This window comes from Aptenodytes forsteri, unplaced genomic scaffold, assembly GCF_000699145.1.
Source record: "Aptenodytes forsteri isolate BGI_AS27 unplaced genomic scaffold, ASM69914v1 Scaffold273, whole genome shotgun sequence".
Taxonomy (NCBI): domain Eukaryota; kingdom Metazoa; phylum Chordata; class Aves; order Sphenisciformes; family Spheniscidae; genus Aptenodytes; species Aptenodytes forsteri.
Genome location: NW_008795041.1, coordinates 1621846 through 1647859, shown reverse-complemented (window position 1 = coordinate 1647859; position 26014 = coordinate 1621846). Strand labels below are relative to the sequence as shown.

Genomic DNA, 26014 nt, shown 5'->3' with positions numbered 1-26014 from the left:
GACGTCTAAAGAGAATAGTGAGAGGCATTCAGTCCCAGTTAGTGTTAATACAAAGTTTTGAACATCATTAGATGATGATATTGCTTGCAGTACTACAGTAGTCAAGTAATCAGACTGCGATCCAGTCAATCTCTGCCAGTAGTGTGTCGATACATGAGTAAAAAATACTTTCCCTCTCTTTTGTTCATCTTTAGCTTGTGACAAAAAATTCTGCTCAAAGACCAAGTTGCGTTCGTCACGTTTCTTTTCCCTGTGCTAGTTAAATTGGCATTTCGTTGTATGTGTATGAATATATTCAGTTCTCTATGAATAAGCACAAGCTGCAATTTTTGTCTTAGCGCAGAAGTTTTATGTGACTTTAGGACTGTCTGTTTTCTTTCTGTAAAATGCAGTTAACACTAACTCCTTTTTCTGTCTTCTTTCTTTGTATTGTAAGCTTCTCTTTTGATGCAGAAACTCTTGCCATGAGCTTTTGTAGTGCCTAGTGCAGTAGGGTCCAAATTTTGTTTAAATTTCCAAGATGATATTATAATGAGAATAACTGTCTTTTGAATTGAAAGCTAATAAATCTTGTGGGTGGATTTTTTTTTTCGTGGGTTGATTTGGGGTTTTTTTTGAGTTGAATGTCATGTTTCCTGATGTCCTTGTTTTCCATTCACTTTAGGTATTAATCACTGCTCCCCCATCTTTATGTTCATATCTTCGTCAAGATTCCCTTGTTACCTTTCTCAGCGTGCTTATCTTTTCAGAAATCAGTCATGTTTATGCAGTAGGAACATCAAGTATCTGAAATGGTAGCTGTTGGTAGGTTATCCAGCTGCCTTTTCTGACTTACTACTGAACACTCAAAGTTCAAAGGCTTCTTTATGTTTACCATTTATATTATACGTTTGGATGAATGAAAGCTGTATGTTGAACTGGCTGGTAAATTTAGCAATACTAGTGACAATAAGAAAGTGTCTTTTACCTTTTATTGTAGTCTAGAATTCCACCTACGAACGATTTCAAAGTTGGTATGAAACTGGAAGCCCACGATCCTCGCAATGTTACCTCGGTTTGTATAGCTACAGTAATTGGAATCACTGGTGCCAGGCTAAGGTTGCGGCTGGATGGAAGTGACAACAAAAATGATTTTTGGAGGCTTGTGGATTCCTCGGACATACAGCCCATCGGGACCTGTGAAAAGAAAGGGGGCATGCTCCAGCCTCCGCTTGGTAAGAAACAAAGCTTCTGAACTAATGTGTGTGGAGTATTGCTTTAATGAAGTCGATTTTACCTTTTTGTCTTGACAAATTCAATGGTACTAACATTTCACCAAACCATTATTTAATTGAAGAAGAGGTAAGCAAACTAATTCAGGCTAAGTGAATTGTGGCTTTTTCTTTTTGGATTGCTTTGACATAAGAATGAGCAGAATAATTAGTTTGAGTTCTGCTATTTTTTTTAAATAGTCCCTTAATATTAAATGGGAGTGTCTGACAGCTTTCTTAATGATGAGAAACACTGTCATGTGCACATTCTGTAAATGTTCCCTCATACACACGCTGTCTTACGAGTGTGTATGGATACAACGTTTTCTTGCTTGATGCTGTGCGTGCTCCTTTGAGTAGACCTCCGTTAGAACTGGGGAAAGCTGACTTGCCTTTCTCCTCTTCAGTAAATCAGAGCAGGCCTCTAGAAGGCGCTCGCTGTTAACCGACCTGTGAAACGCCCAGCAGGGCTGCGGGAGGTGCATCAGTTCAGGACAGTCTGAACGTTTTCTCGGGCACTGAGCAAATTGGTTGTGGTCTGGGAAGGGCAGCATGAGGGTGGGTTAACGGTGGCATCGCAGCATTCTGCTCTGAGCTAGGAAAAATAGCACTCCAGAGCTTTAACAGACTGCAAGCTTATATTGCATGCGATTCTCATCTCCTCAAATCGACACATGTTGGGGGACGTCTGATCAGTTTGTCGTGACTCGTTTGTGAGCATGACGAATGTTCGTGAACGAGGTGTAGCTTTCCTATGCTTAGAAATAGTATGCAGAATTTCTTTGCCTTCCATGAGCAATACGGGTGACAACTTTACATGTCTCCCCAAACTGACAAATAGCACTTGGGCTTAGTGTTATTGAGGAAGTTTATTAAATGGGGAACTGTACAAAGGAATTCCTTGCTATATGATGAATAGTCAGAGGTAACTTTGACTAACTACTAGCGGTAATAAAGTATGATATCACCTTTCTTTGCTGTGATTAACCTATATATTTAGATTTGCATTCTTGTACTGTATTTGTTATCGCTTAAACTTCTAGGTGTGGAAATCTTTGAAGAAACACATTTTTCACATGGTTCTGAAAATAGTTCTGCTTTTAAAAAGGGAAAAATAAAATGACCAAAATTTATCTTACCCCCTCACCAAAATTTATCTTCCCCCCTCCAACCCCCCCCCAACAGCAACACCCCCTCTCCTGTTACCCTGTTATGTTCTGTAATTTCTAGAAGATGCAAGAAATAACATTCTTAATATAAGAAGTGAACTGTAAGCAGAAATTGGTTACTGCTGGTTTCCCATAAACGTACTTCTGGTTTGGTGTCATCAGTAACTCTTATAGATTTCTCATCAGAGGTTTAGTGCAGACAGGTATGCTTTCTCTTAGTAGCCTCTCAAAAAACTTGTCATCCCAATTTGTTAACAACTTTCAGTTCTTCTGTTTGAAAGATGAAGTGAAAAGTACCATTTCACTACAGTATGAAACTTGATTTGCTTGTAGAGAGGCAAACAGACACAGGAGCAGTTGATATAACTATTAAGACACTTCACATAGATTATAAGGGTGATTTTTGTGCTGTTGTGCTGCTTTAGAAACACAAGAAAAGCAATGCAACCAGGGTGCCAGTCTGCAAAAACATTATTTGGGATAGATAGATAGATACAGTTTGAGCCCAGAAGGGCTTTTTTCCTTCTTTCGTGTGGATATATAGAGGTTTTGAATGAAAACACTGGAAATTCTTGACACCTGGGGGAAAAGTAAAATTTTTTTTTTTTTTTGAGAAGTTACTCAGTTTAACCTCTCTGAAGTTCTTGGTATAACCTTGTAGAATGAATGCAGTGATAACAGTATGAAAGAGGGTTGTAATAAAGAGTATACCTATTCCTTCAGCTACACATATGTACAGTGTTAAATATATGGCTTCAGTTCAGGAGCATAGTGCTTTTTAAAATGTGTTTCTAAACCAGTCTGATGAATAAAACAACTCTGGTTATGTATAATGGAGGCAGTCGATCCGTTAAGAAGAGAAACTTTCCACGATCGTCAGTAGAAAGGTTGATGCTTTCTCTTCGGGTACTGTTTCTTACTCCTATTCGGTCAGGCTGCTTGTAGTGCAGCACCTAACAGGCAGCTGTTTCCCTGCACCCAGGCGTGTAAGTTTACCTGCCCTCTGAACAATTGCTGGTTATTTAGAAAAGAATGCGAGTGCCATTATTTTGTCCCTCCTGCCCTAGATTTTTCTAGAGATAGGCTGAATTCCAGCAATCAAACATTCTGGCATACCTAGATAAATTTTTGAAAAAGCCTTTTTGGCAGTTTTACAGCATCCTGTTCCTGGGTGTATAATTACCTCCTGTTAGACATTTAAGCAACTGATTATTCTTTTTTTTCTGAGTAGTAGGGAACCTTCTAGATACTAATGTTCTGCTTCTATCGTAATAACTAGCTAAAATAGTCCTTCCTACCTGATTTTTACATAGGTTTAATTATGCATGTTACATAAGAGTTTTGCAAAAGTGATTAATGTAGCAAAGGGTTCCTGTTCCAGCCTCTGTTTTTCATAGGTGAGCTTTTTTGTTGTTGAGAGCTTAATGTTCTCAACAAATTTCGCTGAGGATAACATTTTCTCTGGTTTTACCAGGACAACTTAAAGGCCAAATGAAGTTAATTGAAACTGTTGTTTAGTTGTCATTCTTCTGTCTTGGGTATATGTCTTTTCTGGGCTAGCTGGTTAGGAATATTGTGTTTCAGTAACCACATGTGTTTAGGTTGTATAAAGACTCTGGTATCAAACCAGGACTGATAATCAGCTCAGCAGTCCTCAAATTATGACACCGTTTATCAAATATGAACTTTGTATTCATTTAGGTGTTGCATAGCTAGTTCCAACTTGAAAACTGTTTATTCAACTGAAGATAGCTTAAAGCTACTAGTTAAAGAACAATTATAGCATATAATCCAATTTTAGATGACTTAATGATTTAACTGATCAAGACTTGCAGATACGTTCCACCTTTCTACTTACATATTTTTAAGCGAATTGTTGAGGCTCAGTTATGAGGGAACTCATCAGTTCCTGGCAGATTCTGGTACTACTTGCTTTGTGGAAAAATTTCCAATTTGCTCTATTATGTCTGTTTTTCTGTAGAAGTGTGCCAGACATATAGCTGCTAAAGATGCAGAAAAAATGTCCACTATGTCTGTTATCTTACTCATTACTTTGAGACATCCATTTGGAAGGCACAGAAAGCAAAAGGATTTTTTTTGTTTTGTTTTATTTTTTTAACTGGAAAGTAGTTGATTCTGAGGGAAGATTATCTGGAATGAGAATGTTTTCAGCCAAACCTTTGTTCTGCTTGAATAAGATAGTTCATCTAAACAAATTTGATTATTGTTTCTGCTTTTTATTTACTTGTTAATGAAGAATATTAAAGTAGAAACATCTTCCAGTTTGTTTTCCAATGTGATTCATGCGTTTATTAAAATAATTGTAATTTTGTTCTTCCCTGTTACGTGTTCTTTGGCTTTTAAGGCTATTTATTTATTTATTTTTAATGGAGGAGGGAGAAGAAACTGATTGTTCTTTTTTTTTTGTCTGTGGTCTGGTGAAAGAATTACCTTTTTATTTTCGAGACACTTGTATCTCCTCAATAAATGAGAGAAGCTGGAGCGGAGGATGTTGTTTCAGAATGAGAGCAAAAAGCAGAACTGAAAAGTAAGCTAGGCGCTTGTGCTGGGGAAGTTCCCCTGGACCAGGGACTGTGTGGGACAACCTTATGGTCTCCTGTGCTAGAACTTAACGACATGTAAGTCCTAGATGTTTATCTGTAATATCACAAATTATGATGAGTGATTCTGCAGGCAAGTCACTCAGAATGGAAATGCATTGCACAGCTTTCTGCACCGACAGCGACCCTGTTTGTTCCTTCTTGGCTACTTCTATTTTGGCCAAGTCCAAAATAGAGGGAATGAGGCATTAGTAAAACAGACTTTATATCCTTCTCCTCCTGTTTTATTTTGCACACTGAAAGTAGGGCTATTTGTTTGTTTGTTACTCAGGGTTCCAGATGAATGCATCGTCTTGGCCAATGTTTCTCTTAAGAACTCTCAATGGAGCTGAAATGGCACCCGCAGCATTCTTTAAAAAGGTAATAAGAAAGGGACTGCTAGTAAACAACTTTCTAACAAGTGGTCCATGGTTACATTTTTTAATGAGGATGCCAAGATACTACCCTGTTGTCTGCAGCACGGGAAGGCAAGACTGTTATTTAAAATTACTTTGAACTGGATTGGCAAGCTACAAAGCTAGACAGGAAGCTTCTAGTCTGCTTCTAGTCCGTTGAGATGGGCATCTCTTTTCCTGAGTTAAGACTTTGAAGTATGGTGTGTTATTTAGAAAAATTGTGTTAGCTCATTTTTTGTGTCTCGTGGATTTAAGATACAATGCATATCACATTTCTTAACAGCACCGTATTCATGTGATTGTGCACAAGAGTGGAAAAAAAAAAATAATGGGTAATAAGAGCCATTGGAATACAGTGGTGCTTGGAAAGGTTTTGTTAAACGTTTTCATTGGGCCCATATTCATCATTTAAAATGTAGTGAGAAAGTAGTTGAAAATGGCAGAAAAAGCTGTTCAGTTTTTTAAACATGACTCTTGAGTAAGTTACTGTGAAACATGAAAAATTATATAAAACCAACAACAATATTAAAATGACTTGGTTCAACTTTTTGTCGATGTGTAAAACCCTGCTGTCGCATTGAGTGCCTTCATTTTTGATACTGAGAGTGACATTGACAAGTATGTCAGCAAATCCAAGAGTTGGGTTCAGACCTGCAATCGCATTGCTTGCGTGTTAACTTTATATAATTATATAAATTTTTAATATAAGATTATATAAATTTTCTGAGGTGTGATGAGCCACGCTTCCCTGTGCTGGCCTACCAGCACATCCGAGACGGCTTTTGGATAATGAGGTTCCTGAGGCTGAGGTGGGAATTCAGGTTCGATGGGGTCACAACTCCTGCTGTGGGGGTACACTTATGCTGGTCACATTGACTTGATTTTTGTTTTTCTTTTGTTCACTTGGAATTGGTCTAAGGCCAACTGAGTTAACAGAGGCCTATAAATAATGTCCAATGCTAATGAATTTTTCATGGATTAATTGGGAGGTGAAGCTTTTACCAGACAGTTATCAGTCCCCAGAAATATCCATTCCCTGCAAACCTCCTCTTCTTTATTAGCATGTAATAATTTCATTTTAGTGTCTTTGCTGTCTTGCTGCCCAGACATAATGTATTGGGTGCAACCTATTGCTTATGTAAATACTTTTAACAGGGTCTTTCTGTCATGGAGAACTTTGCTAATTATCCCAGCTGTGTTTGTGGGAACAGAATCTCGATTTTTTTATAATACAGAAGAGCAAAAGCAAATTTGAAATATGAGTAAGTTTCCTTGAATGTCTGCTGTAACTTTTTGAGTAGCGAGTTTAAGAAGTAAGGACTTGCAGAAAAATAGAGGCTTTTTTTTTTTAAGAGGCCATAGAAATACAAATATTCTACCACTCTTACTTTTGTAGGAACCACCAAAACCTGTGCCAAACTGCTTTAAAGTTGGAATGAAACTTGAAGCTATAGATAGAAAGAACCCATACTTGATTTGCCCAGCAACCATTGGAGATGTTAAAGGAGACGAAGTTTTTGTTACATTTGATGGCTGGAGAGGAGCATTTGACTATTGGTGCAGATGTGATTCTCGAGATATTTTCCCAGTCGGATGGTGTAGCTTGACAGGAGATGCATTACAACCACCAGGGAACAATGGTAAGATGACTAATAATATTGCTTAATTATTTTTCCCTTCAATTACAGCAGAATTTTAAAAACCAGCTGGCTGTATGCAGATAAGACTGAAGATTTGATTTGTGAGTAGCTGATGAGGATGAAATGTTGTTAAATTTTCTTTATGTAGTTTAAAGCTAATAGGATAGTTTCTAGGAAACAATTTTTGTCTGTTCATAGTAACTCTGGGAACATGTTTTATTCAATACTGTTAGGAGGGCTTTTGATAATCTTTAATTTTTGTGTGCTTGTGAAGAATCTTGGACTTAAACTAGATTTGCTGTTTGTATTATAGATAGTTAAATGCTCCTGTTTAATGATACTAATATATTGGCTGCAGCAGCACTTAGATTAAGTTTTAACTGCTAAGAATCTAAAGTAGTCTTTGCTTCTGTGATGATTGAAGGTTTAAACTATATATTGAGTGTTTCTTCTTTCATACATACAAAATTCTGTCTTGAAGCTGCCTATTCTGAATGCTTTATCATCCTCGTGCCTTTAAGGATGTTTGTACATAGCATTACAGAGTGCCTTTAACTAAGGGCCACTGTGCTTTATACGTACAGCTATCTACCTTAGAAAGAAGGGAAATGGAATAAAGAGGGATATCCCTGAATGTAATCCCTCTGCTACTCTGGGGACCTCTTGTCATGTTTCTGTAGCGTAAGGCTTTTCTGTCAAACCGTTTGGGCTCTTCTATCCTCACTCCCTTCAAATTTGACAGGAAGAGAGGTTTTTAAAGAGGGGAACTACATTTTAATTAATTACTTTAATATCGTTGACCAGAATCATTTGTTCTCATGGTGAGCATTTTCAGAGCTGGCGTTAGGTGAGTAAGGAACGAGTAGACCGGTATCACAGAACTCTCACTGGAAGTACCAAAGGAACAGAAGCAAGAAGGCAAGAAATCAGTCGTGTTTCCTGCCCTCTCCATCCCCATTGTTTTTCTCAGTCTTTTGCCAGCAGGTCAAGAACCATATGGAAAATCTAACTGAAATCAGTTAGGGGTACCTCTGCATCCTTGCCCTTACCTGCCTGTCTGTAGTTATTGTCTGCAGTTACTGCCAGTGGTCATAGTACCTGTAATCTAGTTTAGTCCATTTTGACGGATTTCAGCAAGGGAGCAACTGTGTGTGTAGCTGTACTGGCAGATCCAGGATGATCTGCCAGTACAAACCTGCAGTGAGAAGGCAGGGGGAAGTCATCTAATAGGTACCAAGCTGACCTCAGTCTTAATGTTTCTGTGCTCCCAATCTGTAAACTGTCTTTCTCAGCTTCCTCAGAAGGTTGACCTTGTCTTGAGAAATCATGAATGAGATGTGTTGTTATGTTAATTATGTTAACTGTGGTGAAATAAAATGGCTTTATACAAAAGGGACTCTGTAAATAAGTGGCGTAAAATTTTTAGAAGATATTTTTGTGACAGTTTAGATTGCCGAGTCCAATTGCATCTTCTGGAAAGAAGTATTATTAAATTGTTTAGTCTACTCCAGTGTCACTGCTGGAAAACCAGCAATATTTTGTGATAATATGTACAGAATTTTTCTTCCCTGATTAGTGCTTGATAGAGATCAAAGAATTGTTTAACAATTAGCTAGTAAAGTTGATTACGTATTCCAGTTGTTCAGGTAATAAAACAAACAAAAGTCTTGAGTATGTTCAAATTTGCTGAAGGCTTGAAATACCTACCGAGGTATTTTTATGGATTCTATTGCTTTGTTATAAAGAACAATAACACTTTGGGCACTAATAAAACCTGAAGCAAGGTTCTTACAGACTTGTAGTCAAAACTGAGAATTTTGGACATGTGATAGAAACTGCGAGCGGAGAGGTGCAGGCTGGGGATTTCATTATTTTTAATTCTAAAAGTGAGCCCAAAGTTAATTGCAGTTTTATTAAAATTGTATGTGCTCCTTTTTTCCCTGTTCTGAGCATAAGGAATTTGTTCTTTCAATTTTGTTTCATGTGCTTATTTTTTTATGTGCTGTTTGTGCACATTATATGCACTTGTCAAATTTACATAGCTAGATGAAATATTTTTTGCTCTCAGGTTATGTTTTTTACTGTTATTTGATCAATTTTGAGCCATTAAAGAACTGTAATGATAGTCCTTTATTAAGATGTAAATAATAGCTTCAAGGAGAGTGTAATCAAGTCGTTTCAATTCAGAAACATTATAATGTTGTCAGGATTCTTCATTAAGTCACATTAACATTGACTACTCCTGTTAAGGAAGAAAGTATGACAGATACTATATTGTAGCGATTCACTTGGAATATTATAGTAGTATTCTGGCCTGGACTATTTTCCTGCAGGTTAGTTTAGTACTTCTGCTTTGAATTACCACAGTAGAAAGTGAAAATAATTGACTGTGTGTGGCTTAGATTTCAGAGTGAATATAATGAGAAGTATTCTTGATTTTTTTTTTTTTTGTAACTACCTTTCCTGAAAGGATTTAAATGTGTTAAACCATTAGTTAAAGGACTGAAAAAAACACTTAGATTTTAGTGAACAAGCAAAACCAATATCCTGCAATCTAAGTATGAAAGCAATAAAGGATGCTTTAAATTTCATCCATACCTGGGACAACAATTTCCTGCCATGAGACTTATATTTTGGGGTCTAATTTAGCCTTTTGAAAGGGAGATGAAATGCAGTAAGGGAGACAATATGAAAATTAGGGAAGATTTTATTTCAGCTGTTTACTGTCTTAACCATTTAGGACGCCCAGAGAGAATGTAGGGCCTCTGTCACGGGAGGTTTTTAAGAACCGTTTAAACACGGGCTTCTTAGATATGGGTGAATTTATTCAGATCAGATTACGTGGTATATTTAGTCTTTATAGCCCTATCTTCTGTAACTTGCATTGGTTTTAGACAGATAAGCTCAGGAACTGAGATGCAATTAATAGAAGACAAAATGGAGAAGGTAGGTGAAAAGTTGTTTTGGACCAACTGTTTTTAGCATTCAGGCCTTAATCTTCGTGTTGATGTTTTGTCTTTGGTCCTTATCAGAAAATGTGACTTAAGTGGACCTGGCTCGGTATCAGGGAATGTGTACAGTGGTATGAAATGTTGCATTCAATATTTATACTAGCAGAAGCTGTGCTTAGCTAATACTATAGTTTGTTTCCTTAGAAATATCTCTGATAGTAGAAATTTGTTATGTATGGTTTGACAACAGTGCTTGATGTTGGCTTGGCCTGCTGGCCCAAGGTTAATATTTTAAGGATGCAGTAGATTGTTTTCTCTGTGTCTCTTGGTCACCTACGTGCTTTTAGAGATGACTTGTCACTCAGGAACGTCGTTGTGAACTATAGCTGGTGAAAAAAGTTGGCATGATAATGTCTATGCTGGATCAATCTGAAGGACCATCTGCTCTAGCAGGCTTTCTCCAGCAGTGGCTGAAAGCAGATGTCTGAAGAAAAACATAAGCACATAGGAGAGAAGTTTGCAGAGGTATTCCTAATATCTGGCCGTCTACAACCCAGTGCCTCACAAGCCCAGAATAATGCTTTTATGCTGAGAATAACTACTCCTGTTAAGCTGCTGGAGGAGCTTGATCTATTTTGTTCAGTTATATTTTGGAGCCATCTGAACTTTTAGCACCTACAACATCCTGTAATAAGGAGTTCTGTACTAGGTCCTGTGGAAAAGGAAATATTATTTTTCTTGCTGGTAGTTTTATTTGTTGTCCTCGTGTTCTTGTACTGAAATAGCTTCTTGTACTTCCAGTACTTGTCCAGGAAGAGACAGTAAATAGTCATTCCCTAATTGCCTTCTTCATATCTATCATGATTCTGTAGACCTATATTCTAGCTTCCCTCAGCTATCTGTATTCCAAACTTGTAAAATCCTGTTCTGTTTCGTTTTTCACTGTTAAGGGATCAGTTTAATTCCTCTGATCACCCTTGTTCTTCTGTACTGTTTCCATTTCAACCATGGCATTTTCGAGCCACTGGAACCAGAAGTGTACAAGCTATTTAAGCTTAGTGGCATAGTGGTGGTTTCTGTTTTGTTTTCTGTTGCTTCTATAATTAGTCATGAATTGGTATTTGGGATTTTTGGACTACTACTGAGCAATGAACTAATACTGTCATAGAAATATTTATTTTAATTCTAAGATGTCATTTTTGTATACATCAGCTGATAGCCCATCATTGATCACAGAAGTTGGATTATTTTGAATTGCTTGACATTGAATTTCATCTGTTACTTCCTCTGCTGAGCAACTGCTCAGCTTTACAAGATCTTTTTATACATCTTTACTGACTCAAATAATTGTTCAGCAGTTGTTGCCATCTCATGCTTTACTCTTGTCCTAGATCATATAAGAATCAAATGGCAGGAGCCCAAGGAGAGCTCTCATCAGGATTTCTCTAGAGTCCTCTCTCGACTGTGGAAACGCGTCTGTTTATTCCTGGCCATTGTCTGGTATTTTCCAAGAAAATCTTGAGAAGGATCATGAGGATCTTTCCTTGTATCCATTGCCAGCTAAGGATTTTTTTAAGAGGCTGTGGTGTGAGATCTTGTCAAGTGCAAATCTACAGACTACATCAATTGACTTTCCATTGTCTGCTTGCTTATTGACTCTTTTAAAAAAAAATTAATAGTAGATTTGTGAGATGTGACTTTTCTCTACAAAAGCTATGATTGGTTCTTCCACAACACATCGTATTTATCTTTGGGTTCACTACCTCTGTTCTGTACAAGAGTTTTTAGCAACTTGGCCAGTACAAACATCAGGTGTCCTCTCCATACCTTGCTGGCTAGTGGAGTGTTGACATTGCATTAACCACCTTTTTAAGTCTTTGAACTTGAGGCAGTTTTAAGGACAAACTTGCACAGCACCGTCAGTAGGTTGGACATTTCATCTTTTCGTTTCCTTAAAAATCCTAAGTGCTGTGTGTCCTGCCAACTCTCTACTGCTTGTTTTGTCTCCGTTTCCTGACCTCTACTACTGGTACTTCATGTCAGGGAACTCGTTTCAAATCCCTGTGAAGAGGGGTTCTGATATGGGAACTGATGTGATGAGCTTCCTTGGAGTGAGTATGAATGCAAAAAACCATTCAGTCTTGTTGCTTTAGTATTATCTTCCACGTGTGCTCATTCTGAGATTTGATCATCTGTTGGGTCCATATAACTTCTGCTTCTGATATGCTTTAAAAAGGCTTTTTGATATCTTTTGGATGTTTTTCTATTAACTCTTTTTCTAGGCCAAACATTATGCTTTTCTATTTAACCACCACAGATTGTAATTTTTTATTTTACTCAATTGGGTAATAGAAAGCTGTTACTATGCCTAAGAAAATTCTTGTATTGCACTGTAGCTAGTTGTATCTGAGGCTTATGATTGAAATAGACGGCAGGTGACTGGAGATTGTCAGAGCGGTTTCCGTTTGCTGTTTCTATATAAATTCATTTTACTGTTTAGTCATTACATGTAAATGGCAGTTACTTAGGCAACCCACCTTTTTATTTATAATAGAAGTAAAACCTTTTCCATAAGAGAGAAAACAAAAGAACAACTGGGGACAAGCCATGTGGGAAATAAGTAGTTTCACCTGCAAAGATTGATTTCAGTATAAAGTAGTATCTCTCATTTAGATGTGAACAGCATCTGGAGAGGGATCAGTTTCTACATATCCCTGATCCCCACAGTCTTATGAAGCTGCATCTTTGACGGATAAAGGTGATGCAAGAACTCATGAAGGAGGAACTGCTCTCTGCGCTGTACAGGAGAGAATTTGGGTGACCAAAGGAAGATGATGTAGTAATCTAAATAAAAACAGTGATACACTGTAGCCTTTCCCCTTTCCCCTTTCCCCTCATGTGTTCCCTCATTGCTTTTCTCCCAATTCAGTGCATTTATGGTCAGTGAGAGCAATCTTCTTTCATTACACTAATCAGCCTGTGATGTTAAAGGCCTCCTTCTGATGTTAAAGGCCTCCTTCAAAAACTATCCGCAGCAATAAGAGTAGTACAGGCTCAAGCAGAGATTAAAAAGTATCTTATTTGTCTGGTTTATGATTTCTTAGTTTAGTTTTATTTAACTTTCAGACGTGTTCTCAATGCTTACTTTGTGCAGGTTTTTCCAAGCTAGCTACTGGAGATGCACTTCTGTGTTATTGATAATGAAATTATGTCAAAATAGCTGTGCTATATTTTCAGCTGAGTTGTACACAAATGTGCAACATCAATATAAACTTCAGTACTACTCTGTATCTTTGCACATGAAACAAAAGAAGTGTTGAAACTTTAGACAGAGCTACAGTTAGATCTGTGAAAAGTCTGCGTTGTTTAATGTAGCCAAAAAAATCAGATAAGCATGGTAATTCTTAAGTTTCATTAAAGAAAAAACCAAATGCTGAAATGGTACAATTTCATACTGCTGGAGGTTTCATTTTTCTATCAGTGCAGCCAGCTTCTTTTCATGAGCAGGTCACAGTAGTTAAATCAGGCACATACAGTGAGCAGATTTATGCTGTCTTCAGAACTGTACATGGAAAACTCCTCAGTGCTTCAGGCTAAAATCTGATTTGCCACATTCTCTCACATGTTAAGCTTTTTTTATTTGGTATTAATGTTTCTTGGCATCTTGCAGCAAGGCCTGGATGGTGCTGCTACAGGGCAGTAATCACTTAAGAAAAAATAAAGGTTTTGCCTTTCCCAAAACTGTGACCTTACTGTAAGTCTGGTTTCCTCACCATCTTACCATGTTTATTTATAAGGTAGTTGTAATTTTCTTTTAAATTGGAGGTACTCCAGCACATGTATTTTTGACTGTTACATGGAAAATACATTTTTTTTATTTGCTCTTGTTCAGGTCTTGTGGATACTAATGTCAACAGTGGTTGTGTTGCCCAACTAGTGGATGGGATTGAGTGGATTTTTTCCAAATCTGTGTTAGTACATATGAGCTATGTTAAGAGTATCAGTGCTGTCATTCAGCTATTGAGACAAAACAAATTGTGGCATTGCACTAACCACGCTCTGCTCTTCTTTTTTCTTCCCCTGAAGCTTGTTGCACTTTATTGTTTCATTTTGGGCCCACCTTTCATCCTGCTGATGCTATTTGGGGAAAAATAATGGCAAAACCTGGGCAGAATCGTTAATGATGGGGTGAAGAATCAGGATGTTAAAACGCTTACCCGATGTGTAGAGCTAGGCTTTGCCAGGCTTATTGACAGATTCATCATCACCACACCTAAACTGTCTTCAGGTAACTCAAGTTTGTGCTACTTTGATAGTTTATCGGGTAGTTACTTGCTCTCTTCTTTCTCAGCTCACTAACAAAATGCAGTTGTTTTTTGATTGGTGTGTTGGTTTTTTTTGCTAGTGTGGTTGCAACGGCAATGCTTTGTTGAAGGGTGAGACTAGAAGCTGGCTTTTCACAGTTCTTGATTTCTGGAGATTAACTGGAGAGATCTTTCCAGGAGTCTTTCTTTTGGTTTGCTTCTACCCCCCCCACCACTTTTGGAAGTGATGTGTGTTAGTTTGGTTAGCAGTGGGTTTTGATGGAGATTAATTAGTATTTTCACAGTCTGTTCTGTAGGTGCTGGCTTGCCTAGCTCTTGAAAATGTGGGAGACTTTGGGTGGGGGTGAGGGACCGAAGGTGCTACAATGCTGCCTGGGGAAGTCACTAGGAAAGAAAGACTTTCCTTTCCTCCGGTTTTGTCTTATGTTGCTTGAAGCCCTCCGTTTCACCTTTCAGGGCTGTGAAAGGAAGGCTAGGATTTTTCACAGAAGATAGCAAGAGGCTTCTTTTTTTTTCCTCCTCTTTTCTTTTGTTATACTGATAGCAGAAACTAAAATCTAGAAAGAAGAAAATTGCAAGCTGTGATGTCCATGTCTTGCCAAGGTGGATGTTGAAGTTTCCAAGTGCGGTGTTGCTTTTTAGATAGCAAAATGATGACTTATAACTGATTTTTTTATCATAGCAACATATCAGTTAGTATCTCGCAGCTACCTCTTAACCAGAAGTAATCCAAACACAGACAGAAAGAGGTGGCATGTATTACAGATACTTATGCTTTTGTATGGCTCTCTTGTTCAGTTGAGACTAAGGATATAAATTTTTATAATCCTTGGCAGTAAGCTGTTTTGAAAAATTGCTAATCTTTTCCACCTCCTTTGCCAGTTGTCAAAACTATCATGATAATAACTTACTGTATTAAAGAAGGTTAATTTTATAGTTAAAATCCCGGGCTAGAATTCAGGAGGTATGTTTCCATTACTTCTGCTGTGGAATGCTCACATGGATTTAGGGTAAGTTGCTAAATCTCTTCACCTCATTTTTTTTTTGTCTGTAGATGAGAGGTTTTTATATTCTCAGAAGAACATTCAGCTTGTGTCTCAGTGGAGGCATAGGAACAATACTCCAGTACAAATAGAATCGTTTCTGTCTTGAAATAAATGCTGGTTTAAACACTGAATTACTGTTTTTACTGTCCTAATTGGCACCTTCACCTAAGGTAGCAATGCTGTGTTCACAGAATGTACGGCAAAATGGGTCCCTACCTTGCTTTGTGTTTTTTATTTTCATATGTTTTTTAAAGTCTTGTCTTGTAATTGCTGCTCTGTGCCACTAACTGAATGGTAGATTTCTAATGTTTAAATATTACAAATCTCAACCTTTTTTCCCCTCGCTTTCCATAAAAACATGGAGTGAAACCGTCACTGTGGATTATTTGAGGGAATTTTACTAATTAGAATTGCATGAGAATTCAGGCTTCTGAGCTGTCATCTGTACCATCCCCTTCCCAAGCGCTGGAGGTTTTAGTAGCTTCAGATTTCACAGTTGTATTAAATATCTTGACTTATTCTGGCAAGAGGTCTTGGGGATAACATTCCGGGGTCAAATTTTGCAGTCCTGCATATGTCTGGGCAGTTTTTCTGCTTCTACAAGCAGAATTTGGCCCTCATCTAAAGTCCAGTCTTTCACGTCCTTCTCATGCAAATGCGCTCGGTTGACTCCAGTGGATCTGCTTGTGCGAATGAGGACTGAGTTGTGGCAATGCATCTTTAGGCTGTGAGTTCCAAGATACTGGATTTGGGGTTTCTCTTACATACATTGGATACAAAGTTTATAGGTGTTGGGATTCTCACAGAACGGTTTGGGGAAAAAAATGAGAATGTTTTGAATGAGCAGTAATTGAAAGTATGAAAACTGTTTGTGTGTTGCAGGAAGGTAGTCACCTAGAGCCCTCACTAACATGACAGTATAACTAGAGCTCTGTGAACTTTGAAAACACAGTTTAGTTCTTAACATTACTATGTTGTTTATGTAGCGCTCTTCAGTTATTGAGGACGCCGGTACAGTTTTTGGGTGTAAATAAGAGACTTGGGAAAGAATGCCATGCAATGCATCCCACTCCTGAAACTGGAGCAGTAGATATTTGTGTAGAAGAGCAACACGACACAAATGCTTGATTTTGTTTGTGCAAATGAGAAGGCCTTTGTGATGCAAAGCAGCATCCTGAAAAGGCAAATGTGCTTTTTTGGTTGTAAATATCCCAGCTAAATACTGCAGTAATTGCAAGCAGAGCTTGGCATTTTTCCTCTCTATTCTCTTCATCGTTATATTTTAACAAGTTCTCATGAGACTATTAAAACGTCTTAGTTTTTGGAACATGTGGCCTGGTGGGGATAACTCTGTCTACAGATGCAGTGGGTTGGCAGCTCGATTTTGCATGTCTTTTCATTTCCCTCCAGATCCTGTGACCCAGCGTAACCTTTGGTCTCCCTCTGAAGGCCGGGGTGAAGGAAGTATGAGCAGGTGACTGATGATCACTGTCAATACAGCCTGCAGACAATATGGGAATTACTTTAGCAGTCTCCCACTCCCTTGCGCTCCCCCCATCCTCTCTTAAATCAACAAATGCAAATAGCAGCCTCCTCATTTGCTGCTATCTCCGGGAGGCTGCCCAGGCAGCATGGGCTTTGTTGCAGTCCTGCCTATTGAAAAAAGCAGCTTCAGCCCTAGGCAGAAGGAAAAATACTAAATGGGACCTGACCCCCCCCCCCCTTAATGGTTAATGCTGCTAATATTTGGTCCTCTGGCGTATACAGGTAGGAAGATGCTGAGATAAGGGTTCTTGATGTGTGTGGTTCAAGAGGGCAGCCTGAAGTGGTTGGAGCTGTTTGCATTGTTACTCTTTGTCCGGTAAATGTCCTTCTAGAAGGGAGTAGGGATTGCACAGTGTCCCAAAACTTATACCTGTGCTCCTAGAACCTGTTGACGTTGCAATTAGCTGTGTATTTAACCTTAGCTGTGTCTTCACTGTGCGAGAATAGATATACATTTGCTAGATTTCAGCGTAGGCAGAGGCACAAAGAATTTATGAAACAACATTTCTTTACGAGGTCATGATTGTTTTGTTAAACGCATAGTTGTGTGGCACAAATAAATAAAAATAGCTGCGTTTTACATTGGTGTAAGCATAATACAGGATGCAATATGTAGTACTGTATTGTACAGCATCAGTTGATACTGTTTTGCTTTCCAGACGTACAGCTTAACGTGAGTTGTCATTCAGCGATTCAGAGATGTAAGAGTAATGCTATGCCAGCATTTGGTTAAAATTCTGTTCATCTTATTTTAAGCTGTCATTGCATATGAAAATAAGTTTTGGCATACATAAATAAAAGGAAAGTGATCACTTTGCACATCCAGAAGGTGGTCCTTCTCAGATACCTAGGGATATCATGTCTGTATTTGATGTTATTAGGATTGCAACCAGCCATAATGAAGAGATTTCTTCTGAACTGCTATTTAGGAATATTAGATTAGTAACCGAATCAGACAAATAGCAATGTATGTAAATGCTCCTGCAGCTTTAAAAATGTGTGTCAGTAGTACTTGTATTTTATAAGAAGTCTGTTTGCAGTGTGTATTTCATCTTACTGTGACATTTTCTGTTGCAAATACTTAACAGTTAACTCCTGAATAAAAATTCAGAGTTAAAGTAACAGTTGTAAAGCTAGGTGCTGGGCTGTTAAGGTGAATATCAGTCATAAAGCTAGACATTAAAACTGTTACTCAATCTTTAACTATGTTCTTTTCTTCAAGATCTCATTTCAAATGTATCCTTGAGTTTTATTTTGTGTTTTACTTGCTTACCAGAAAGCCTCAACATACTACTATTTTAGGAGAAGAAATATTCCAAATTCACAAAAATCCAGGAAATTAACTATTAGCAGCCCCCTATGCTCCACTTGCAGCCTGCAGTAGCACTTTGGATCAGGCACTGGTGACTGACACAGTCAAAGCCTGCTTGAACTGTAACTTGCAATACTTCTAAGTTGTGTCACATTAAGTTCGTAGTGTTTAAGGTTAGGGTGAATCACGGGAGCTTCATCATCAGCAAGATGTGAAAGGCTGTCGTAGGGGCAGTGTGATACTAGAAAGCCATCTAATTTTAGTGTAAAGGCTTCAAATGATTTCAAATATGTTGTGTGTGCCTTGCCCACACCTCTCGCAACAAGGGTGGTTTGATGTCACAAAATCTCCCATTTTTATCTTCTACTTACCTCTTCTGCAACTTACGCATCTGTCTGCCTGCCAGCAATCAGGCCAACAAAATAGACTATTTGTTGGACTTTTGGACTTAGTAATTACTTTTTGTTGGCCGCAGGTGCTGCTGTAGCATGGTGCGGTACATCTTTTCATTGAGTATATGTCCTTATCCGTAGGTTCTGTTTGGCATCCTTCTGGTGTTTTAATCTGTCCATTGCGAAGGGAGTTGTTAAAATAAAACCATCATTATTACTTCAGAGAAGAGTGAGTTGGGTGGAAGAGATTGCTAACTAGGAAGTTCTGGTCAGTGAAATCCGATTACATCTTGCAGCTTCACACCAGATTATAATACAGTCACAGCATATACATGTTGGATCAATTTTGTATCGGGATGGGAGATTCAACAGAAAACCACTTCAGTGTTAAGAATGAATAAAAATGATACTTTGTGTTTGATTTTTAGAAGTCCTTCTTCCAAATTAAATTTTAAGTCTGGATGGCTCCAGGTAGAAAAATCTGGGTATAGTTATGTGAACTTAACTTTCTAAACTGGCATCTCAGGCAAAGTATCATTAATGAGCAGTTGTCTATCATCAGTTTCTCCTCTTCAGTGGGATGATTTTCTTCGCTGCTCAAAATATGTTTGTAGCTCCCTAGAAGTAGTTGGCACGTCTTGTCGTGGAAACTGCACTTAGAGGAGAACGGATGTATTATGGGCTGTATAATTTGTTAAGTGTTTTGAAGGCCTTCTTGGTGAATGGCACTTTATAAATATCCTATGGTAATTAAATTATGGGAAGCATTTATAAGGTGAGTGGATTAATTTTTTTTTTTTTTAATTTGAATGTTTTTCTCTTAGGAAAGTCCCTCTAAAAAAATGGGTATAAAGAGTTCTCTCTTTGGCTTTAATGAAGTTATACAGTTTCATGCCAACCACTTAAGTTCAAAATATCCAAATATATTTATATTACAATGTGAATTGTGCACTACATTTTTATTTTTTTTAAGCCTTTGTTAGAAAAGTTGCTTTCCATCGTTCATTTTGAGGTTTTCCCTCCCTTCCCTTTTGTTTTTTTTTTTTCCTCAGTTTCCATTACAAAGAGCAGTGCAAAAATCCAATCTTCCCCTTCCAAAGTGACCCGGCGTTCAATGCAGTCTCCACAGAAATCTGCTCCAGTACCAGCGCAACGGGGCAGGAAACCAGGTCGGGGCAAACCCCCTGGACAGTCTGCAGTTCCCAAGAAGGGCAGGTCTCCTAAAAATATTCCCCTGACAAAAAGCACCTCTCATACTGAAAATCTTAAAACAAGGAAAAAAAGTTTAAAACCTGGAAAAAAGGTTAGTCCTTATCTACTACTTTACTTTATATTGCAAAATTTTGTAGTGAGATATTTTTTTTTAATTATTATTTAATTTTCTGTCTTCTCTTCAGCCTTCAGGGCTTTACTGTTTTCAGCAATTAGAAGAAAAAGTCTAGAATAGCTCTTCTGGAATATTTCAGTATAAGCTTCTGTGTATTATTTTATTCCAGAACGAGATTACTAATTTATTTATGGGTGAGTTGTTGGTGTTGAAAAATACTATTCTGGAATAGCCATTTCCACTAAAATTATAAGAGCCAGGGAAGCCTTTAGGCTTTTTAGTCTGGGTTATTTTGTTACTGAACCATATATATACTTTGCGTAATTTTTTATTTTTTAAATTTTTGTTTCGTGTTTAGAAACAAAGGATTAGGAACAGTGAGGGCTTTGTTGCAGAATTTAGGCATCTTAAGCATACAGCTGGATTTGCCAAATTAATCTCTTAGATACCCCCTAATCCTGGAGATACTGGCATGAAGCAGGAAGCTTTTTTTTTTAGGCAATACATTTCTCCAGGTGTGGGCCTAATTCTGCCCTGGTCTGAAAGACGTGATGCCTTTCCACCTTTCTCCTGAGTCAGACCTGGAGCGTTGGCAGCTGTCTCCAGCTTCAGCTCCTCTGGAGCTGTTTGATCAGGTACAAATTGGCACTACCAACCCCCCCTTCCCACTCCCACGTGACACCAACGCTGGTGGGTAAACAGTCCCAGAGTGAGCTAGTTCAGGGAGCTAAACTGGTAGACAGCTAACCCGGCAGCCATCCCTCTTACTTCCTTCTTTGTCTGCTCCACTCCCAAAAAAGCACAAATGCTACGGCTGCTGCGAGGAAGGGTAGGATCACAGCAGGGCAGATTTAGGGCAATTTGAATTGCCGTGGAAGTACAATCTATTTTCTGAGGCTTGCTCACCCACTGCAGGCTGTCAAAGAGGAGTAGCAATCCTGCAGTGTCTTTCCCCAGAGAATTTGTGTCTGTCCCTGTGCTCCTCCCTCCTTTGCACCAATAGGGGAGTGGGGGGGCATCATTTTTCTGGTTTGTTTTTTTTTCTCTCCCCCGCCCCCAAGTTTCAAAAGTTTGGGGGTTTTTCTCCTCCAGTCTGGATCACTGTGGTCTGTGGGATCTATTGCTAGTGATGTGTGGGAAGGGGTGGAATAATGGCACAGGTGGGACTTCTCCCTTCAGTGATAGTGCTGATCCGTGTAAAGTGCTAGTGAAGTATCATTATGAGAGCATACCCAGAAGGCTCTAGCACAAAACTGGAAGCAGGCACTTTGTTCAAATGATGACCACAAGGTAAGAAATGATTCTGGGAACCAGCAATTGAAAGCCGAGCGCTGACTCCTCTGCTGCCTGCCCCTTCCAGTCGGGCATCCAAACTGGTAGGCTACTGGTGGAAGTGGTCTCCAGCTTTATCTCTTGCTTGGTGTATAAAGTGCACAGAGACACAGATTAAATAGGAGAAAGGTGCTCCACTCCAGATTCAGCTGGTGGATGGGGTGTTCTCCATAAGTCTTGGAGGCTTTAACAGAGAGCATTGAACGCAGGATTCTCACATCTTAAGGATGTACTCAGGTATGGCAGGATGTGCACTTTCATGTGAGAGTTTTGTCCTCTGTGTCTCATGAAAAAGAAATTGAGAGGCTTTGTGTGTCCTTTGAAAGAATAGTTGGAGGCATCTCACCCTTAGAGGAGGCTTCTGGGCTCTAAACCCTGGGTGTCTGAAAGTGTCTGCTTGGAGCACTGCATTTGGCATCTGGTCTGTGTGAGGTACTTGGGGGGATTTGCTTGGGGAATGGGGGTTACTGCTGACACTCACTGTCTTGAGGCAGAGAATCTGAGGTACCTCTACGCCCTCCTGATTTCCTCTGGGGGACCAGGCAACTGAGTTAGGTTTTGTAGAATCTAAGTTTGATGTATCTGACTTGGGAGTTTTACTACATTAACTTTTGCATTAAAAACTTTAAAAATTAGCTCCTTTTGAGAATCCACGGAAGGTTGTTATTGCTTTGGTACGTGGTTAATTTGCCAAGATGTTATACATACGTGCAAGCTCTTCTTTGGGCTGTTACACCTGTTAGCATAAGGGTGAAGAGAGGAAATGGCTTTGTGGGAGCTCTGCACAGACAGGGTGTATCTGACATGGAGTGCCATACAGCCTATATACCTCACAATACATATGCAAATATAATGCAAGTGGTATGTGCCTAGAGATTTGGAAGTGCCTTCCCCCACCCCACCCCCCCCCACCAAGACCGATCCAAAAAATCCCTCCAGATTTCAGGCTAAGTAATTGTGCTTCAAGTGTGAGCTGGCTATGTGGTAGTTCAAAATCTGTGTATTTAGGGAGATTGTGATTCTCTGTAGAGTTGTTTGACTTTCTTTGCCCTTTTAAGTTTGTTATGCTGCAATGTTTATCATTGTGCAGGTATTAACTTCATTATACAGCTAGGAATGTTGAGCTGTTGTGTCATTTTTCTCCTTTATTTAAAAGTTTTCTAAGCTTCCTTCCCCCCCCCCCCCCCCCCCCACCAATACCGATCCAAAAAATCCCTCCAGATTTCAGGCTAAGTAATTGTGCTTCAAGTGTGAGCTGGCTATGTGGTAGTTCAAAATCTGTGTATTTAGGGAGATTGTGATTCTCTGTAGAGTTGTTTGACTTTCTTTGCCCTTTTAAGTTTGTTATGCTGCAATGTTTATCATTGTGCAGGTATTAACTTCATTATACAGCTAGGAATGTTGAGCTGTTGTGTCATTTTTCTCCTTTATTTAAAAGTTTTCTAAGCTTCTCCGTAAGTATGAGATGCATGTCGGGTTTTGTTTTCTGTTTGTCTCCCCCAGTTTGCACTGTATGTTTTTACTCTGTCATAATGGAGCAGAAATCTCTTTACATCTCTCTCATTATTTTTAAAAGTACACTTTGCATAACAACGCAAAGAATTCCTTCCAGAATTTCTTGAGGAAGTGCCTTGGTCTGAGTGTGGATCACAGCCCTAAATTCGACCCCACAAGAAGAGAGTTTTTAAGCGTCAGGGTAAAGCCTGTGAAGTTGGCCATGTGGTGCCAGACTGTGAGCAGTGCTCTCTGCAGGCAAACAGAGCTGGCGTGCCCTCCCAGCTGGCAGGGGCCAGCCGTCGACACCCTGACCAAGCAAATGTGCTGAGTCCTGCTGGGAACGTGGCCTGCCTCGTGAAACAATATGGCTTTGGGATCGCAGTTGCTGCTTATCAGTTTGGGGCTGCAAAATGAGAACCTCAGCTGAGCAAGCATAACATGCCGTATTTCCAAAACGCATGTTCTTTCCTCCTTCTGGAGGAGAAGGTGGGAAATGGCCGGCTAGCCTCACCATGCTTATGTGTTAGTGTGGAGGGCAGATAGTTCCTCTGTCTTACAGTTTCGTGTTTGTATTTTGTTTTCATGCCTACATTTCTCCCATTTCCTCCTCTTTCCCCTCAAGTTGACCACCCGTATTTTGCAGCGTGGCAACAGACAGCTGCCCCCCAAAAAAAGTCCCTGCTCCAGAGGGGCCTTCAGGAATGTCAGACTTCAGATCAAAAGCTCAAACTTCCCAAGTGCATTTTTGTTCTCTATATTAAGGATGGAGAGAGGTTTCTGTCGCCTAGTGTTAAGATATATAGGCAATTCCTGACAAATAATACATCACTGCTTGGTTCAGTGTCTGACCTGAGCCACCTTGTCTCATTCACAGTGCAATGCCAAGCCTTGGCAGTCTATTCCTTATATTCATGGCGATTCCACCCAGTGCCATATTGTCAAGTAGTTTCTCCAGCCAAACCTATCTTCTGAACTGTAAGGGGCACAGAAATTTTCTTTTAAGTGCCCTGGATTTCAGAAGACAGTTAATTTATTCTTTATAGGTGTTGTGAAGAAGTTAAGCACTGCTGCTCTTAGGAAGATGTATATTTTGATTGCTTTCTACATTATTTTTAATATATTATTTGGAAAATATGCTGCTTCTAAAGTGTAAAGGATGAATACTGCTAAATGGAAGAGGACTTAGCCTCCCTTAGCAACTTGACTGAATTTTCACTTCACTATAGATCAATTTTAGCAGTAAATCCTTACCACATGAGTAGCCAAGTCTCTGCTGCTTTCAGCAGCATCAAGACCTTGGGTAATCTCTTACATTCCTAATTTTTTTGGTAGGTAAGAGAATGAGAACATAATCTGTTCTCATGCAAGAATAAATGGTGAAGGGAGAGGTGATGAACTTTTCTCCAATTCATGTATTTTCATAGCATGTCAAAGCACATTAGAAGTGCCTTCCTTGTGCATGTCTCTTTTCTAAACCCCAGTCCAAACCGAATTACAACAAAATTCTCCTTTCCTCAGGGGGAAGGTAATGCACACTGACAAATTCCTAAATCTTTGTGCTGCGAACTCTGGTAGTCTGTCATATGATAAGCTGCAAATAAGTTTGGTTTGGGAAAGGAAAAGGTTTTGGCAATCCACGTGACTGGATTGTAACTACTGGTTTATTTGATATCTTGCATAAAGCACCAATTCTTGAAAGTGATTACTTGAGAACTTCAGCCCCTTTGAAACAAGCTGAGGGAGAATCTAGGTGCACTGTAAAGCTGACATCTAAATGTGATTCAAGTTTTATATGGGAATATATACACAGCCCAACTAACTGATTTGAGTTGTGATAAACCCAGATGATTGGAAGGGTATGGACAGGAAAATAATCTAAAACACCTCTTCTGTGCTTCCTAAGATTTAGAAGCATCATGAATTAGTATATAAAGCTCATTCTTTTCCCACTTTTTAGATAGAGGTGGGCTCCTTTTAAGTCATTTGTCTTCCACTGCCTTACTTAAGTAGCTGTAAATGCAAACTGACAGTTTCTGGTCTTCCTTTCCTGGACTTTGTCTACTCTGCTGTGTGTAGTACTTTTGTAATAAGGAACCACACACATTCAGTAAGATGGTAACTGATAGCAGAAAGGTTTTGGAGACTCCTTAAAAACATTAAACATTTTGACCTTGAGTTTTTTCTCTAAACAGAAAAAAATCTTGCCAGAACAACTGACTCCTGCATCTCCTTCTCCTCATTCTTCTCCTGAGGGGGACAGTGGCACTACGCAGAAACTTAAAGATGGAATTAGTTTGTCTGGTGCAACTGCAGCAGTTATATCCACAGGTAAAAGACAAAGAAAAAAAATTAATGACATTTTTAGTGTGAAATGGCTTCTATTTCAAGCAAACTAGTAGTGTCATTTTATGGAAAATGTGCTGCAAACTTATTACTGTAAATCATTATCCAGCTACTTATTTTTTAAAGATAGTTGTAGGTGCCAGTGTTACTTTGCAGAACAAGTATTTTGATGCCTGCATTACAGCAAGAAGTGGTGGAGCACAGAGCTTTTGATAGATCTGCTAGACCTGGCAGTTTGTTCCTGTCTGAAGAAAGAAACTGTACAGTTCTTTCATGTCTGTCCCATTCCTTAATGTATGAAATGGGAATAGATGTAGCTAAAAACCCACATGATATTCTGTTATCATGCAGGCTGTACTGTAATATAACAAAATGGAGATTTTATCTTTGTATAGCCTTACAGTAAAAGAAACAACTCAGACTGTTTAAACCAAGTAAAGGCAATCAGAGGAAATACATTCCTCCTTCCTCTTATGTTCGCTTGTTTTTGAAATATAATGAAATGTATCTTGAAAAGGGTTGGCAAAAGAGAAATAAGCTAGTTGATGAACTAACTCATTGAGGAACTTGTAACCTCGTAGTGAAACAATTTGTATGTTGTCAGCTGAAATCTCAGAACTTTCTGAAAACTCCATAAATTATGATAACTTTGTTTGGGGTGCTTTTCTACATTTAAAAACTGTTTTTACAATAGAAGTTGTCAGGCTCTTCTCGCTCCCAACTTCAGTCATGGATGAGGGGAAGTTACGTATGTGTTTCCTAGGAAAATAAACCTTTCAGGAGGCAGTTGTTGTTGAGCCGAGACAGAAGATGCCATGAAAACTATTTTTGCTGATTTGTATCTTCGCTTATTTGTACAAATACTTTTC

General features: G+C 38.8%; 1 protein-coding gene across 1 annotated transcript in view; it reads left to right on the top strand.

Moving 5' to 3' along the window:
• Positions 1 to 26014, top strand: part of SCML2 (sex comb on midleg-like 2 (Drosophila)) — a 44337-nt gene that overhangs the window by 3348 nt on the left and 14975 nt on the right. The window contains exons 2-6 of the mRNA XM_009276884.2: positions 980 to 1214; positions 5312 to 5400; positions 6832 to 7075; positions 19699 to 19949; positions 24995 to 25130. Of these exons, the coding sequence (XP_009275159.1) occupies positions 1016 to 1214; positions 5312 to 5400; positions 6832 to 7075; positions 19699 to 19949; positions 24995 to 25130 (919 nt within the window). The 5' untranslated portion in view covers positions 980 to 1015. The remainder of the gene's footprint in view (positions 1 to 979; positions 1215 to 5311; positions 5401 to 6831; positions 7076 to 19698; positions 19950 to 24994; positions 25131 to 26014) is intronic.